Source organism: Lingula anatina, chromosome 4 (genome assembly GCF_051362555.1).
Source record: "Lingula anatina isolate TDL-2025a chromosome 4, LinAna3.0, whole genome shotgun sequence".
Classification (NCBI taxonomy): Eukaryota; Metazoa; Brachiopoda; class Lingulata; order Lingulida; family Lingulidae; genus Lingula; species Lingula anatina.
This window is the reverse complement of record NC_141770.1, coordinates 3062108-3075806: the sequence shown is the minus strand read 5'-3', so window position 1 is coordinate 3075806 and position 13699 is coordinate 3062108. Positions and strand designations below refer to the sequence as shown.

General features: G+C 35.6%; 1 protein-coding gene across 5 annotated transcripts in view; it reads left to right on the top strand.

Moving 5' to 3' along the window:
* LOC106172745 (uncharacterized) overlaps positions 1 to 13699 on the top strand; it is a 49968-nt gene that overhangs the window by 29369 nt on the left and 6900 nt on the right. For 3 of the 5 annotated variants that reach the window (XM_087011764.1, XM_087011765.1, XM_087011766.1), the window contains exons 7-9: positions 4601 to 4724; positions 10163 to 10243; positions 12253 to 12525. In XM_087011764.1, the coding sequence (XP_086867890.1) occupies positions 4601 to 4724; positions 10163 to 10243; positions 12253 to 12525 (478 nt within the window). Of the gene's footprint in view, positions 1 to 4600; positions 4725 to 7625; positions 7758 to 10162; positions 10244 to 12252; positions 12526 to 13699 lie in introns of those variants that run through there. The other 2 variants (XR_015334034.1, XM_087011767.1) reach the window with 2 other exon arrangements.

Here is a 13699-nt window from a genome sequence, read left to right as displayed (position 1 = left end):
TTAGATGGTAAGCTTTGTAGTGGGTTGTCATATTTGACCTGCGGACTAGTTAGTCCACTGTTCTGAATGGGACTGTAATCTCCTGCCCAGACATCTGCTTGCTTGCTTACTTACCAAGCACTAGACCCATTCCATAAATCAGGGCATCTGTTGATGCCTACCTCAATTACCAAAAGTTTACATACAGTAGAGGCCGGGAATGTGGGGGTCATTAGGGTCACATGAAGGGGTCAGTTGAGGTCACTATCACTGTGTTTGTCATTCTTAGCAGAGTCAGTAATTAGTCATCAAAGCTGTGTTTAATTGGTGAAATGATGAGCAAAAATTTTTGAGTTGTTTTTAAAACCATTGCCAGTTATTTTGAAGTGTTAGGGTAAAGCTAAGATATGCTTGCTTGAGCTGCTAAAAGTGTAGGGCGAGAATAGTATATAGTCTTAATGCCAACTGTTTATAAATGAAGCCAAAATTTTTCTACAACATTGAGATGAAGTTATTGGCCATGTTCCAGAGGTAATTTGCAGGTATTTATTGTATCAGGGTGTGCAGTAAAGTTTGATACAATAGCACTGGCTGGTTGTATTAATCACAATGTCTAGACTACGTGCCTGGTGTCAAGGAAAACATCTGAAGGTATTTCAAGAAGGAAATAAACAGCGTTAGGATGCTGTGTTTGTATTTATGGCAGTAACCTTGAATCAAGGCTAATTTTATTGGCACAAGTGATAGCTAGAATCCATAACCAGGAATGAATCACTTTAATACCCCAAACCAGCTGGAAAAATCCTTTGAGCTCATTCATCATCTCAGCCAAGAGGATTTTTAATACCTTTGCGCTTCCGTTTTTCCATAATACAATTTATATGTTATAGATGCGTCTCGAATCACATAGTGATAATTAGTGGGACCTTACATTTATAAGAGGGTCCTGCATGGCAACTATACCACCTAGCGGTCAGTGAGTGTCATAATCTGCTCACATCAGGTCTGATGAAGGCCTAAGTCCAAGTTAATAATAATAATAATAATAATAATAATAATAATAATTTATTAAGCCAATAAAATACAAATGTATAAAATCGGGAATCTTTTGCCCTGTAGTAGCGCCATTGAAATATAAAAAATGAAAATTAAAATTACATGTTAGAGTTAAAAATAGTTACTGCCGAAGGATAAAAGCTATTTAAAAATCGCTTACTACCCTTAAAAGCTAAGAGTCTCGAATTGCTAGGTAAAAATTTAAAAAGGGTATGGGCTGGATGGGAACTGTCTGTCATTATTGATAATGTTTTCTTTTTAGTCCTGTCTAGATATATAGTATGGACGGGAGTTAGATCTGTTCCAATTACAATCCCTGCAGTTTCGACGATCTTTTCCAACTTGTTCCTCTCCTCCACAGTTGCACGTCCATACCAAACAGTTACTGAATAAGTTAAAATACTCTCTAAAACACACCTGTAAAAGTTCGTTAAAATAAACACATTTCTGGTAAAAGCTTTCAATTTCCTTAAGAAATACATTCGTTGACGTGCCTTTTTCAATAGCTTCGTGATGTTATCGCCCCAGGTTAACCTATTATTCAGCTGAACCCCTAGTAATTTATAATTAGAAACCTGTTCGACCGCTTTACCGTTAACTTCCAAGGGATTTTTACTTATTTGATTTCTTCTGAAGTCTATGATCATTTCTTTTGTTTTGCTCACATTTAATATCAAGTCATTGTCTGTGCACCAATTTACTAAACTTGTAACCGACTGCCTGTATGACATCTCATCATTATGGTGTATCAAGCCGACTAAAGTTGTGTCATCGGCAAACTTCATTAAAAATCTATTTTCCTCCCTCGCCACACAGTCGTGGGTGAATAACGTATATAAACAAGGTGATAAGACGCAGCCCTGGGGTGTGCCAGTGTTTAAAACTATAGTGTCCGAGAAGTTAAAACCGACTTTTACTGACTGTTTTCTGTTTAAAAGAAAATCTAAAATCCAATCGCAGAGTGCTGGTGGAAAATTAAGATCATCCAAAAGTTGGCCGTAAGCTAACGGTATGAAGGTTTTTTTCAGCTTGTGTTTGAGAATTTTCATATTCTGTATGCTCTTATATTGGTAAGGAGGTGTCCCACACTTCAACTAGGGTAATTTATTATTTCAGAATACAGACATGACAGTGTGTAGAGGGGAAAAGTGTTTCCAGCATAGTAGCATCTTAAAACTTTGTGAAATTTGAGTTGATTAGAATAATTACTGAATAATGCTTTGATATTGCTTCACCCAAGACAGAAAATTTTTTATTAGCCGAGGGGGGGATTTAGCAATATCATATGGAATCTATTTTAGATACAGTCAATTTTTATTTATTATTGCATTTGCAGTCCAGGAGCAGAGTAACTTATCATTTACTCATAATACTAATATTAGTAATTGTAGAAATTTTTAATTATGGTAACGACATATGTTAATTGATAATGAAGAGCTTTACATATATCATACAGCTAGCACTACACTTTGAACACTGAAGACTGGTAGATATATAGAATATGGAAGTTGTTATCATTGCTTATCCAACATCAGGTTAATGAGTCACCAATCCGTGTCCCCTGCTTAGGTAAATTGTTAATAAATCTCCAATTCATGTACTCCATTTAGGTTACCTCAATGTCCTTCTAGAGAAACATGCACCAAGACTTGTGAGGAATACGTAATGTACCATGCTAAGATACATGAACAGCTGCTTGTCTTATTTCAGAAAGTTTTTTTTTAATTTTATTTTTTATTAATTTTTTTTTATTTCAGAAAGTTGATAAGCAGTTTCTAGCATTTGTATCAAAATTTTGAAAACTAAATGAAAATGAAAATTGTTTCATTATTTGAAATTGTGCAATTTTAGGAAATTGTGCAATTTTGGAAAGAGAAAACAAGTCAGTTTATTTGTTCAGTGGAGGCAGGAGTAAAATTAATATGTAATTTCACGCTCTAGAATTTAGCCAGTGACCCCGCAATAGGGACAAGCATTAACAGCTTGATTAGACTGTCTTGTTACTCTTGAGGCAGCAGGATGGCCTGGATTGGATGGGATGAGGAGGGGGTGAGGAGGAGGATAGGACGGGGTGGGGAGGGGGTGAGGAGGAGGATAGGACGGGGTGGGGAGGGGGTGAGGAGGAGGAGGATAGGATGGGGTGGGGAGGGGGTGAGGAGGAGGATAGGACGGGGTGGGGTGGGGGTGGTTTCTAGTAGTTTTATGCTTCAGATGCACCCAGTTGAACTAAAATTTGGGGTTGAATTGGTGCATCAGGCAGCCATTCACACTGTCCTGATTGTAGTGGAATTCTGTATCTCTAGGTATTTAAGTGTGTGTCAATATTTAATATGGTCCAGATTATACAAGAAGTACCAGTCTTGACTCCATTTGTTATCCATGTTTTAACAGAGAAGAACCTAGGTGTATATATAAGGCTACTCATTAGAATTACAAATTGTAGCAAATCTTGGATAATGTAATTATTATTTGTTTTTAATCTGTTGATTTAAGCCTATTTTAACAATTACGCATGTCACTACATGTTTCTCTCCATGGTATGAACTGAGACATTTTGGAGTTGGTCCAGAAAGGTCACTTTAACTGGAAAGTGGGTAAACAATATTGAGTGATAACATGTCAGACATTGGCCACCTAGAGTCAGAGAAGTTCACGTTGGCATTCTCGTTTTGGTTCACAAAGTATAGCTTTTCTTATTGTTTTGACTAAAGACATTATTTCAGTGAACTTAAATACTCATTGACACTTACAGATGTACTAAGTTGCCAATAGTGGGATACTGTTTACATTTTTCCCAAAAATTATTGCATTGCACTTCCCTTGAACTCAAATTGTTTCATAAATCAAATGTAAGAGTAATATATTACTTAACTAGCACATAAAAAAGTTTTGCCATTTTTATGTATATAGCCATTAGCCATCACCTGTGTCTGTCGTTGATGTCACCTTTGTTGCTGTGCACTTTCAGTGGAAAACCGTTTTACATTTTGTCTGCATTTATGTGTGTCTTTTAACAGACTGGCCTGAGTTTGATAGGTGTTCCTTTCTCTGCAGAACAGCGCTAGCTCAAGAAAATGAGCTGTTGCACAGTTTCATATAACATCAACAGTCACATACTAGGAATCCTTCAAATCTCAAACAGTGTACCACTTCATATTGTTTCAGACCCATCTGATAATCACTGAACCACTTCATATTGTTTCAGAATCATCTGGTAATCACTGTACCACTACATATTGTTTCAGATCCATCTGGTAATCACTGTACCACTACATATTGTTTTAGATCCATCTGGTAATCACTGTACCACTACATATTGTTTCAGAATCGTCTGGTAATCACTGTACCACTTCATATTGTTTCAGAATCGTCTGGTAATCACTGTACCACTACATATTGTTTCAGAATCATCTGGTAATCACTGTACCACTACATGTTGTTTCAGAATCATCTGGTAATCACTGTACCACTACATGTTGTTTCAGAATCATCTGGTAATCACTGTACCACTACATATTGTTTCAGAATCGTCTGGTAATCACTGTACCACTCCATATTGTTTCAGACCCATTTAGTGATCACTGTCCCGCCATATAGAGATCCAGAAATCAAAGAACCCGTCACCGTCCAGTTCCACATCCAAAGTTCTGGTAAGACCAGCGACCCGCAGCCGCTGACTTACAGACCAGGTATGGTACTTGTTCTGAGAAACATGTTCATAGACAGTGGACAGTAATGATGACACCAGCCATTGCAGATCTTTTTCTCTTCATTTCATACTCGTATTTGGTCTCACTGGAGCCTTTTCTGCCCTAGCTTTCAGACAAAAGAAGGGGAGAAATCTTTCTGGAGAAAATTGGTTTTGATTTTCTGGAGAAAAGTGGTTTGGGGAGATTGATAAAAACATGGGAAATATTTTCAACCTGGTCACCATCAACTAGTTGTCGTTGCCTTTTAATTTATTACCTTTGCTTTTTGCGTCCTACGTAGTGTTACGGTGCATCAATAATTCATCAGAAAACATTTTATAAATGATATGCAAAAAGTTTTTAGAACCAGGACTGAAATTTCTGTGCCCTTCCATTATTTTTGTTGATGAGTTTTGAAAGGTTTGTTTGAAAAAAACTAATTTTGACATTTGTTGAGGATACTGAAAAAAAATTTGTTGATGAACATGAACCGTTTCTCCTAAATTTTTGTTTGTTAGTCAGTGTAAAAAGTAAAAAAAAAAAAAAAAAAAATGAGACGGGGTAAAATGAATTGAGATATCCTGTCATGGCTGGTGCATTTAATGATATTGGACGTCTCCAGTTTTTGTTTCTTTATTTTTATTTTATTTGTTTATTTATTCATTTAGTTTTATTTTTGAATGAGTGGCGATTCCCTGTAAATTTTGACTATTTTGATCATTAAAAAATATTAACATTGAAAGGTCTGGAAACCAGTTCTTTTGCCATCACTGTTTATTTTTATTTAATTATTGCAGATTGATCTTTTGATCTTTTTAAGCTTGCCACTTTTTCAATTTGAAAAGAAATGTAAAAAAAAATGTCATAAATGTGTTCAACAACAGGGATGGAATCACTTTTATTTGTATGTACAGAGAAACTGAGAAAGTTGAAGTGGGAAAGCAAGCCTTGTGTATGTGAGGAGCTGAGAACCCTGTTTTATAAAGTACCTGATATGTGCATGGACTTTGTGTAAAGTGTAGTTTTGATTGTAGTATGTTTTGAAGCAGACTGTGAGTAGAGGTGATTTGGATGGTTTCCTTTACAAGAAAACATGGCTTAATCAGTACTAGAAAACATGGCTTAATCAGTACTAGAAAACATGGCTTAATCAGTACTAGAAAACATGGCTTAATCAGTACAAACTGTTTGTGTTGTCATGAAAAAATGAAGTGACAGCTGCAGTTTGTTTTGTCACATAGAGGCCATTGTCACAGAATGACATACCTTTCTATTTGGGGACCTCCATTTATCAAATGTAGGAAGGTGCAGTGAATTGTGTCTTTGTAATCACGCTACAAATGGTCTCACTAATGGGTTACAGAGGATTTTGCTCCCAAATTCTGATTTTAAGATTCATGCTTGCTTCAGTTTGATAGGTTTGATACTGAATCAAGGAAAGAAACGATGTTGCGTTTTTCTGTCAATAAATTTGGCAAGCATTACGTCTCCCTTGGCCAGTGCATGACTAGAGCTAAATGGAGCTATCTTGTGCATATCAAAAGGCCATCTTTGATGATTTGTATGATACAAAAATTTGCCAAGGACAATAAACAAAGGATTAAAAAAAAAAAAAGGGGGTCCAAAGTGCGGAAGACAAGTGTGATATTAGGGACTGGTTATACCTCCACGATGTTTAAGTAAACATGTGAGGGTTCAGAGGATGTTTTTTGGAAACTTGGAGCTTGCACTGCGTGGTTGGGCTGTGTGTGAACTTGACGTGGGTTTTGAGTGGGTTAGAACAGGCTGTAATGTTGGTTATAACTGGGTATTACATGGGCAATATGCGAGCGTCCTTGAGATTTGTGTTTGCCATGGAGTGCATTTTAATCAACTCTTACCTTTCAGTTCCTAAGAATTTTACGACAGGATTTACTCTTCAATTGCTTTGAATTAGCTGAGAGGGATGATTCAAAGTAATGGAAAAGTAAAACTGTTATTACAAATGTTAAGGATCTAACTTAGTTTGTTCCTTATACAAGTCACTGCTTCCTTAGTACATATCAGATGTTTTCATAATCGCATTTTGGGGATGGTTGTCTTACGATGGAAAGCTTTCCCGATACTTTCAGCTGGAGAACTTAAAAAGAACTTTTGTAACGATTCTTGTAGAAGTTTGAACAATGTGTTGCTAATCTATTATAAGACGGTCTTTTTTCAGCACAAATTACAGAAAGTTTTAGTTTCTGACTGCTCTTCTCATGGGCTACAATCAAAAGAGAAGTGTTAAATGTTAAAGGGGAAGACTGCATAGGGGGTAAAAATTGTAAAGAAAATTGTTGTTTCTAGAATGTTTATCTATGGTAAGTTTTTACTAAAGAAGATTGAAATGCTGTCTGAAATAGACTTATTTTCTATTTTTATTAATAAGTTACCGATAAAAGTTAATTTTGATACAATAAATTGTCTGAACTAATACTGTATGATGATGAAGATAGGAATAAGTTAAATTAGTTACCATTTTTTGTTGGGGGGGGGGGGACTTCAACAAATTTGCAGTATTTATTCACCATCCATTCACCTGAATTTTTTTTCTGAAATGTTTTAAACCAAGTTTTAGGACATTTGAAATCATTTTATGTTAGTTCATGTACAAGGACATCATCAAAACCAGATGTTTATACCAGAGCTGACCTGCTGCATCAAGTCATTTAGATTATAACTCCCATCTTTTACATAGTAGAACTGTTCATTTTTTCTCCCATGACTTCAAATTTTACCTGTGTCTATGTGTGAGATAGAAGAGCAGTCAGAGACGTAAAAAAACATCATATTTTGGCCAAAGAGTACTTGCTCCCTTGTCTAATTCGCACCTCCATGGTCTGATCCATCTGAATGGGAGGGACTCCGTCATCTTTTCAGACGTACCACGCTAGACCAGCATGTGGCCGGAAGGAGTACAAGGAAGATTTCACTTAGCTCCGTGACATTCCTACAGTTAATCACTGTTAGTTTTGTCACATCCCTCAAGGGTTCCGTGCCCCCGCTATGAATGTAAATAGCATTCATGTTTTATTTCTTATTCGTTATTTTTTCTACCCAACTTGCATATTTTTTTTTATTCATTTAATGTCTTGCCCAACTGTTGAAGCTCTGAATGGTCTTCCCTTTTTCATTGAACCAGCAAATTTAAAGATTTTCATGATTATAGAACTATTGCCTCAAAAATTGATGAATAAAATTAGGAAAAAAGAAAGAAAATCATTTAAACAAAAACAAAATTGCAGCCATAAAGCTGGTTCTGTCAATGACAGTATGAAAGATTTATGTCTATGGTTTATTTTGGATGCTGTCTTGAACCGTAATGGCTTTATCTTGTACACAATGACCCCGGGGTTGGGAGGGAGCTTTGGCAGTTTGGCCATAGACATCATTTGGTTACTTATTATCATGGACTTTTGAAGAATCAATCTTGTCAAACGTGTGGGGAACTACATCTTAAATAATGCACAGTCAGTAAGTAGAAAATTAGACAATAGTATATGTGGATAGATTGCACATGAAGAGGAATTTGTATGTGTACTTATATGTGTGCTTATTGGTGGTCAAGACATGTATAAGTACACATGAGCAGATAAATGTTTTCTGTGCAATCTATCTCTGTCATATGCTACTCAATACTTAAAAATTGAATCATTAACATTGTCACAACATCATCAACATCATTATTGTCATTTTTTATCAATTTTTTATTATTTCAGCAGCACCAGAAGACTTAATTCATGTTTTATTTTCTCAGTCACACACACACACTCAGTTTCTTGCCCACCTGAGAGCAAAGTATCTAAGACCACAACCATATTTCAGTTTTGTATCATGAAACAAGCAATGCTGTGGTTGAAGGTGAAATCAGATATAGTCTTTGCCTAAAAATAATCAGGTTGAAAATGTTTCAGTATGGATTATTGTTATTGGTGGTCTTACAACTAATGTTTATACCATTTACTATGTCACATTATTCCAGCAATATTTTGTTTCAGAAGTATGTATCAAGAATGATTTTGAGATGATTTAATTTTTTTAAAAAGTGTGTCCAAAGTGAATGAAAAATAGACCTCTGATTTGGTCAATTGACAACATGAGATTGAGCAAATGAACCAAAAGCATTGCTTGTTGATTTATATGAAAGAGAAGCATCAAACAACTTCAATTGTAGCCAATCCTGCTTTTCAAATGTTTTTGATTTCATGTTTTATTCAAAATGACAGGAAAAATATGACATACGAGTACCTTCGAAATCTAATTTGATCATTAATTTATAAATCATGTTAATACAGATACAAGAATGTCATTTTTTTATTCAACCCTCACTGCTGAAACAAAAAAAAATTCTTAGGAAAATCTGTAATTTCTCTTGACATTGTGATCGATACTGAATTTTCAAAGCACTATTGTAGCGTCTTGATTAAAGCTCTTTTACAACGCAAAATTATATCAATTTTATTCTCCTTTGTAATTCTAAGAGAATTTTTTCATGCTTGTGGAAGTTTTGGCTTTGTTTGGGTTTATTTCTTTCATCAAAAAAAAAAAAAAAAAAAAAGTAACTTTTTCAAGAATAAGTTCTTCATGCAATATAATAAGAGTGACGATATTGGTGTTGGTATGAAAAGTGACATTCTACCAGGTGAAATTCAAGCAAAAGCCTGACTGTTGTATCAAGGTTTTATACTGCATGGTTGCTTTGCTTCTAGATACCGTCATTCCATTTAAGATTTAGTCACAATTACAAACCCCCTGAGCCTTGCAGAATTGGTCAGCTGCGTTTTAGGCAAAGTAAGATGTGTGGGTGCCTTGGTATGGAATGGCCAGAAAGTTTGTGTGATAATTGACTCGAAAGAAAGAGTAAATCTTAATTTTGATACCAGAGTGATGTGAAATATTGGCCTCAGGAAACTGTACTCTGAGTGTGCATTTGTTTGTGTGTGTGTATGTACGTGTACATGTCGCTGTCAAAAAGTTGTTTATTTTTCTATTACATATTTAACCATATCTTTATATATATATATATATATGTGTGTAAATGTACTTAGGTATGAACACAACAGAAGGGTTTCTGTTTTCTGTGTACATAGATGTTGCTGTATTATACAACCTGGAATAAACTTTCATTAATATCAAAGCCTCAAGGGTTTTCCATAGTTTGGACAACACAGATTTAGGCAACAACCAAGGTTCTTCAGGTTAAAACAAAAGTTTAGCCTTGAAGAAAAGAGGATTTTTTAGACAAAGACAATTCTCCTGGCTAGCTCGTTTGATGCTTCTTTATCATTTCATTTCAAGCCACTTACAAACAAAATATACAACTATGCTATCATTGTTTTGAAAAAAAAAAAAAAAAAGCCACACAAGTTGGTTTTGTTTGTATTTTAGGGTTTTAATCTTTGTTTTCCTGGTTTTAGCGACCAAAGATTCAAGAAAAACAGAAAAAATGGACACAGAGACTACAGTGCCATCTTCACATTTGAACTGTGTAGCACCTGGTAAGTCACATACCAATTAAGAATATATGATATGCCAAGGCTAAGAGAAATCTTTGTCCTTATTTGGTATTTTTTATCATCTCTGCTTGCTCCAACTGAATACAATCTGTTTTGTTGCACTTTATAAAGTTGTATAATGGATACTTATTCAAACAAAAACAAAATGGAAAATAATTTGAAGTTTCTAATTCAACAAAAATGGAGAACTTTAATAGATAATTATTTGAAGTTTCTAGTTGTCTAAGGTTTTTAAATGTAAATGTCTGAAGGACAAGAAGTTTGCTTTGCTTATTTTTTTGGCTTGCAAATTAGGATGTTTCAGCTTTGGCAGTGTCTGTTGGTGAACATTTTAGGAATTGCATTCATTTTAAAGTTCACATGGGTTTGTTTTTCTGTATTATGGCATCATTTCCTCTAATATAAGTTGAATATTAATCCAGGTATCTAAGACAAATAAATAGAGGGGAAAAACATTGTATTCAAGAAAAACAAGGCCATGATACTTTTTGTGTTTTTCAACAAAGTTCACAGAACCTGAATTGTTAAAAGGGCATAATAATAAAAGTTGGCATCAGTAATATCCATCATAACTATTGACTATATCATTATCACAAGTTTCAAGTATTTGTTGTTAGTCATCCTCAGTGAACTCTGTTTTCAGTGTTTGTCCATAAACAGGGCTGGGACCGTCCCTTTGGGGGCCAGAGGGCTCTGTTTAGAGCAAACATTGCCCTGATGTCCTGTACTCAACATCGTCACTCAAATATCATTCTCTGAGCAGGAACTGAAACTTTGAAATTTGCCATTTCACTGTTCAATTTAGATTCATCCTGTTGGTTTTCAAATGCAGTTTTAATCAAGAAGTTATAACTGAGATGATGAAAATGTCCAACATGAACGCCATCATTGTTGGTGCGCAGTAGAATACCATCATGTAGGGCTCTCCGCCCCAACTTGTGTGCACTGTATGCAAGCTTGGACCCAGGTAGAAATATATAAAATTAAAACCTTTTGCCTTTTAAGTTACGAAAATCTGCCAAAATTCTTTATTCGTGGCATAGGCTACAGGACTAATTGTCTTCATTTTAAAATGTATTTATTGGATTGATCGATAGCTGAGGAGGTAAAAGGATAGGTAATAAAAAAGCTAAGAACACATCCATTGCACAAGGTCATTGGCCCAATCATGCAATGTTGAGGAATCCTGTTCAAAAATGTGTGATTCGGATCACTGATCCCACCAAAGCCTGATCACTTTTTAGTTAGCCCATATCTGATCTTGCCTGAAATTTTCATCAAAATTTATCTATAACTTTTTAGTTACATTGGTGACGAACAGTGAGAAAAACCAGGATAAAAACATGACCTTCTTAGTGGAAGTAAAAAACAGAAAATAGCGTGCGGAAGGTCACCAAATTAAGCTTGGAATATAAAAAAAAAAAAAAATGCAAATAGTGTGGCAATGCACAGATGATAATTATAGCTTAATGGCTTTTAGCTTTAATTGGCAATCTGACTGGCAAACCACAAGAATCTGATCTTTTCCTTAAATCTCAATTATTTTAATTGAGCATACTAGACCAAATATTGAACTGGTAATTATGTAGTGATTCTTTTGTGTTGATGTTTTCATTCTGCCTCAGCTTATGTAAGGTTTTCAGGTTTAAAGATTCAGCAGTGTTCTCCACTGCGGCACCAACAGTGAACTTAGGACTTCTCAGTAGCGTCACACAGATCTGCAGATTTGCCAAACAATGATAACAAAAATATGAAAAAGAAATGTGAATTTGAGTTATTTGAGTTATTTGAATTTTTTCATTTCAAGTGGAAAGGAATTTTTTATCAATAACATAAAAAAATATTTGAGTTTCTACACCATGAATGGAAAACATATAAGAGTTGCAGAGCATATTCAGCCAGTGTTTGTCACTAAGCAGAGTCCAGACAGTCCCTCGCACCTGTGTCTAAATCTCATCATTACAGTTTTGTCCTTTTTTTCTTTGCTGCAGAAGCCATCTGGCTCAACCAGCAATTTCAGTACCAGCTTCAGCAGCAGGAACAGGGAAAAGAGAGATCACAAGAACGGGACATGTTTGATTTGCAAAATAATGTGTTCCCCAAAGGCCAACTCGGACCAACACACGCGGCCGCTGACCAGGTGAAAGGGGTCGGCCCCCCTGGACACCAAGTGTGTGTCGCCCCTTCTTATAATAATGCCACCTGTACAAGCCACATGAGCCAGTGCGCGCAGAGCCCAACTGAACGGCCCGGCGGAACCTGTGGTATGCTTTTGTTGTGCCCTTCTTTATCCATTGACTATTAATCTTCTTTTCTAACATCTTTTATTTGGATTTTGTTTCAGGGAGGATACTTTTATAATACTTAGAATTTCATATACTAAAAAAAGCTTGTTTGCCATCTAGTTCCTCTTAGTTAGCTCTCATATACTTTGTTTCTATACTATTAATATAGATTTCCAATCATGGGGCAGATTCCAGATTTGGCAAGGAGGATGCAGCAACTTTGACACTAGAATGTAGAGTATTACTCTGACTATGCATTACTACATTATCTGAGTGCTGAAAATAATACTGGAAGTCCCTCATTATTGAATCCGATATTTATGCAAATAAATTCAATGCAACATCACCGAAGCAATTTAATAAATGGTGAATGAAAAATAAGGGGATTTAGGCTTCGTTCACATGCAATGTCTATTTTCTAATTTCTATTTTCTATTTGCGCTATCTTATGATCACGGTCTGTGCCCTAAATACTGGCAGCGCGAGCCAGTTACTTATAGTAACTTATAGTAACTGGCTCGCGCTGCCAGTAATTACGCCGCGGGATATTCAGGCCACAGACCGTGATCATAAGACATACCGCGAATAGAAAATAGAATTTAGAAAATAGACATTGCATGTGAACGAAGCCTTAGTGTTACATAATTGGAAGAAGGGAGCTATTTATCCATTGTAAAGAAGAATAACAATATTATCATTCAGTCAAACCTCCCTTTCCGAATCTGCCCCCTGAAATGGAAGCTGCTGACAGAGATGAACTAGATTGCGTATTTAAAAAGTATTTGGCATCATTGTCTAGCAGGGAAATTGAAATTCACTAATTGGATCTTTAGAAGTGAAAAAAAAAAAAAAAAAAAACATTTGCAGCTTATTCATAGAAATTTTTTAAAGTGATTTACTCCTGATTTGGTTTCTAAATGGTTTCTTGGCTCTGGTACAAGGGCAGGTTTTCTGAGATTAAGGTTTTGGTTATCAATTAAGTGGCTTAATGATGGTGCCGTGCTTGTTATTATTATTACACTTACTGCTATATTTTTCATCACTGAGCAGCAAATGATAATGTCTAGTTATTAAAATAAAAAGGTGGTTACATTTGGCTGCCAATGTTGAGGAAGATGCTCCGCTGCAACATGGGGCTTGTGTCTGGCGATAA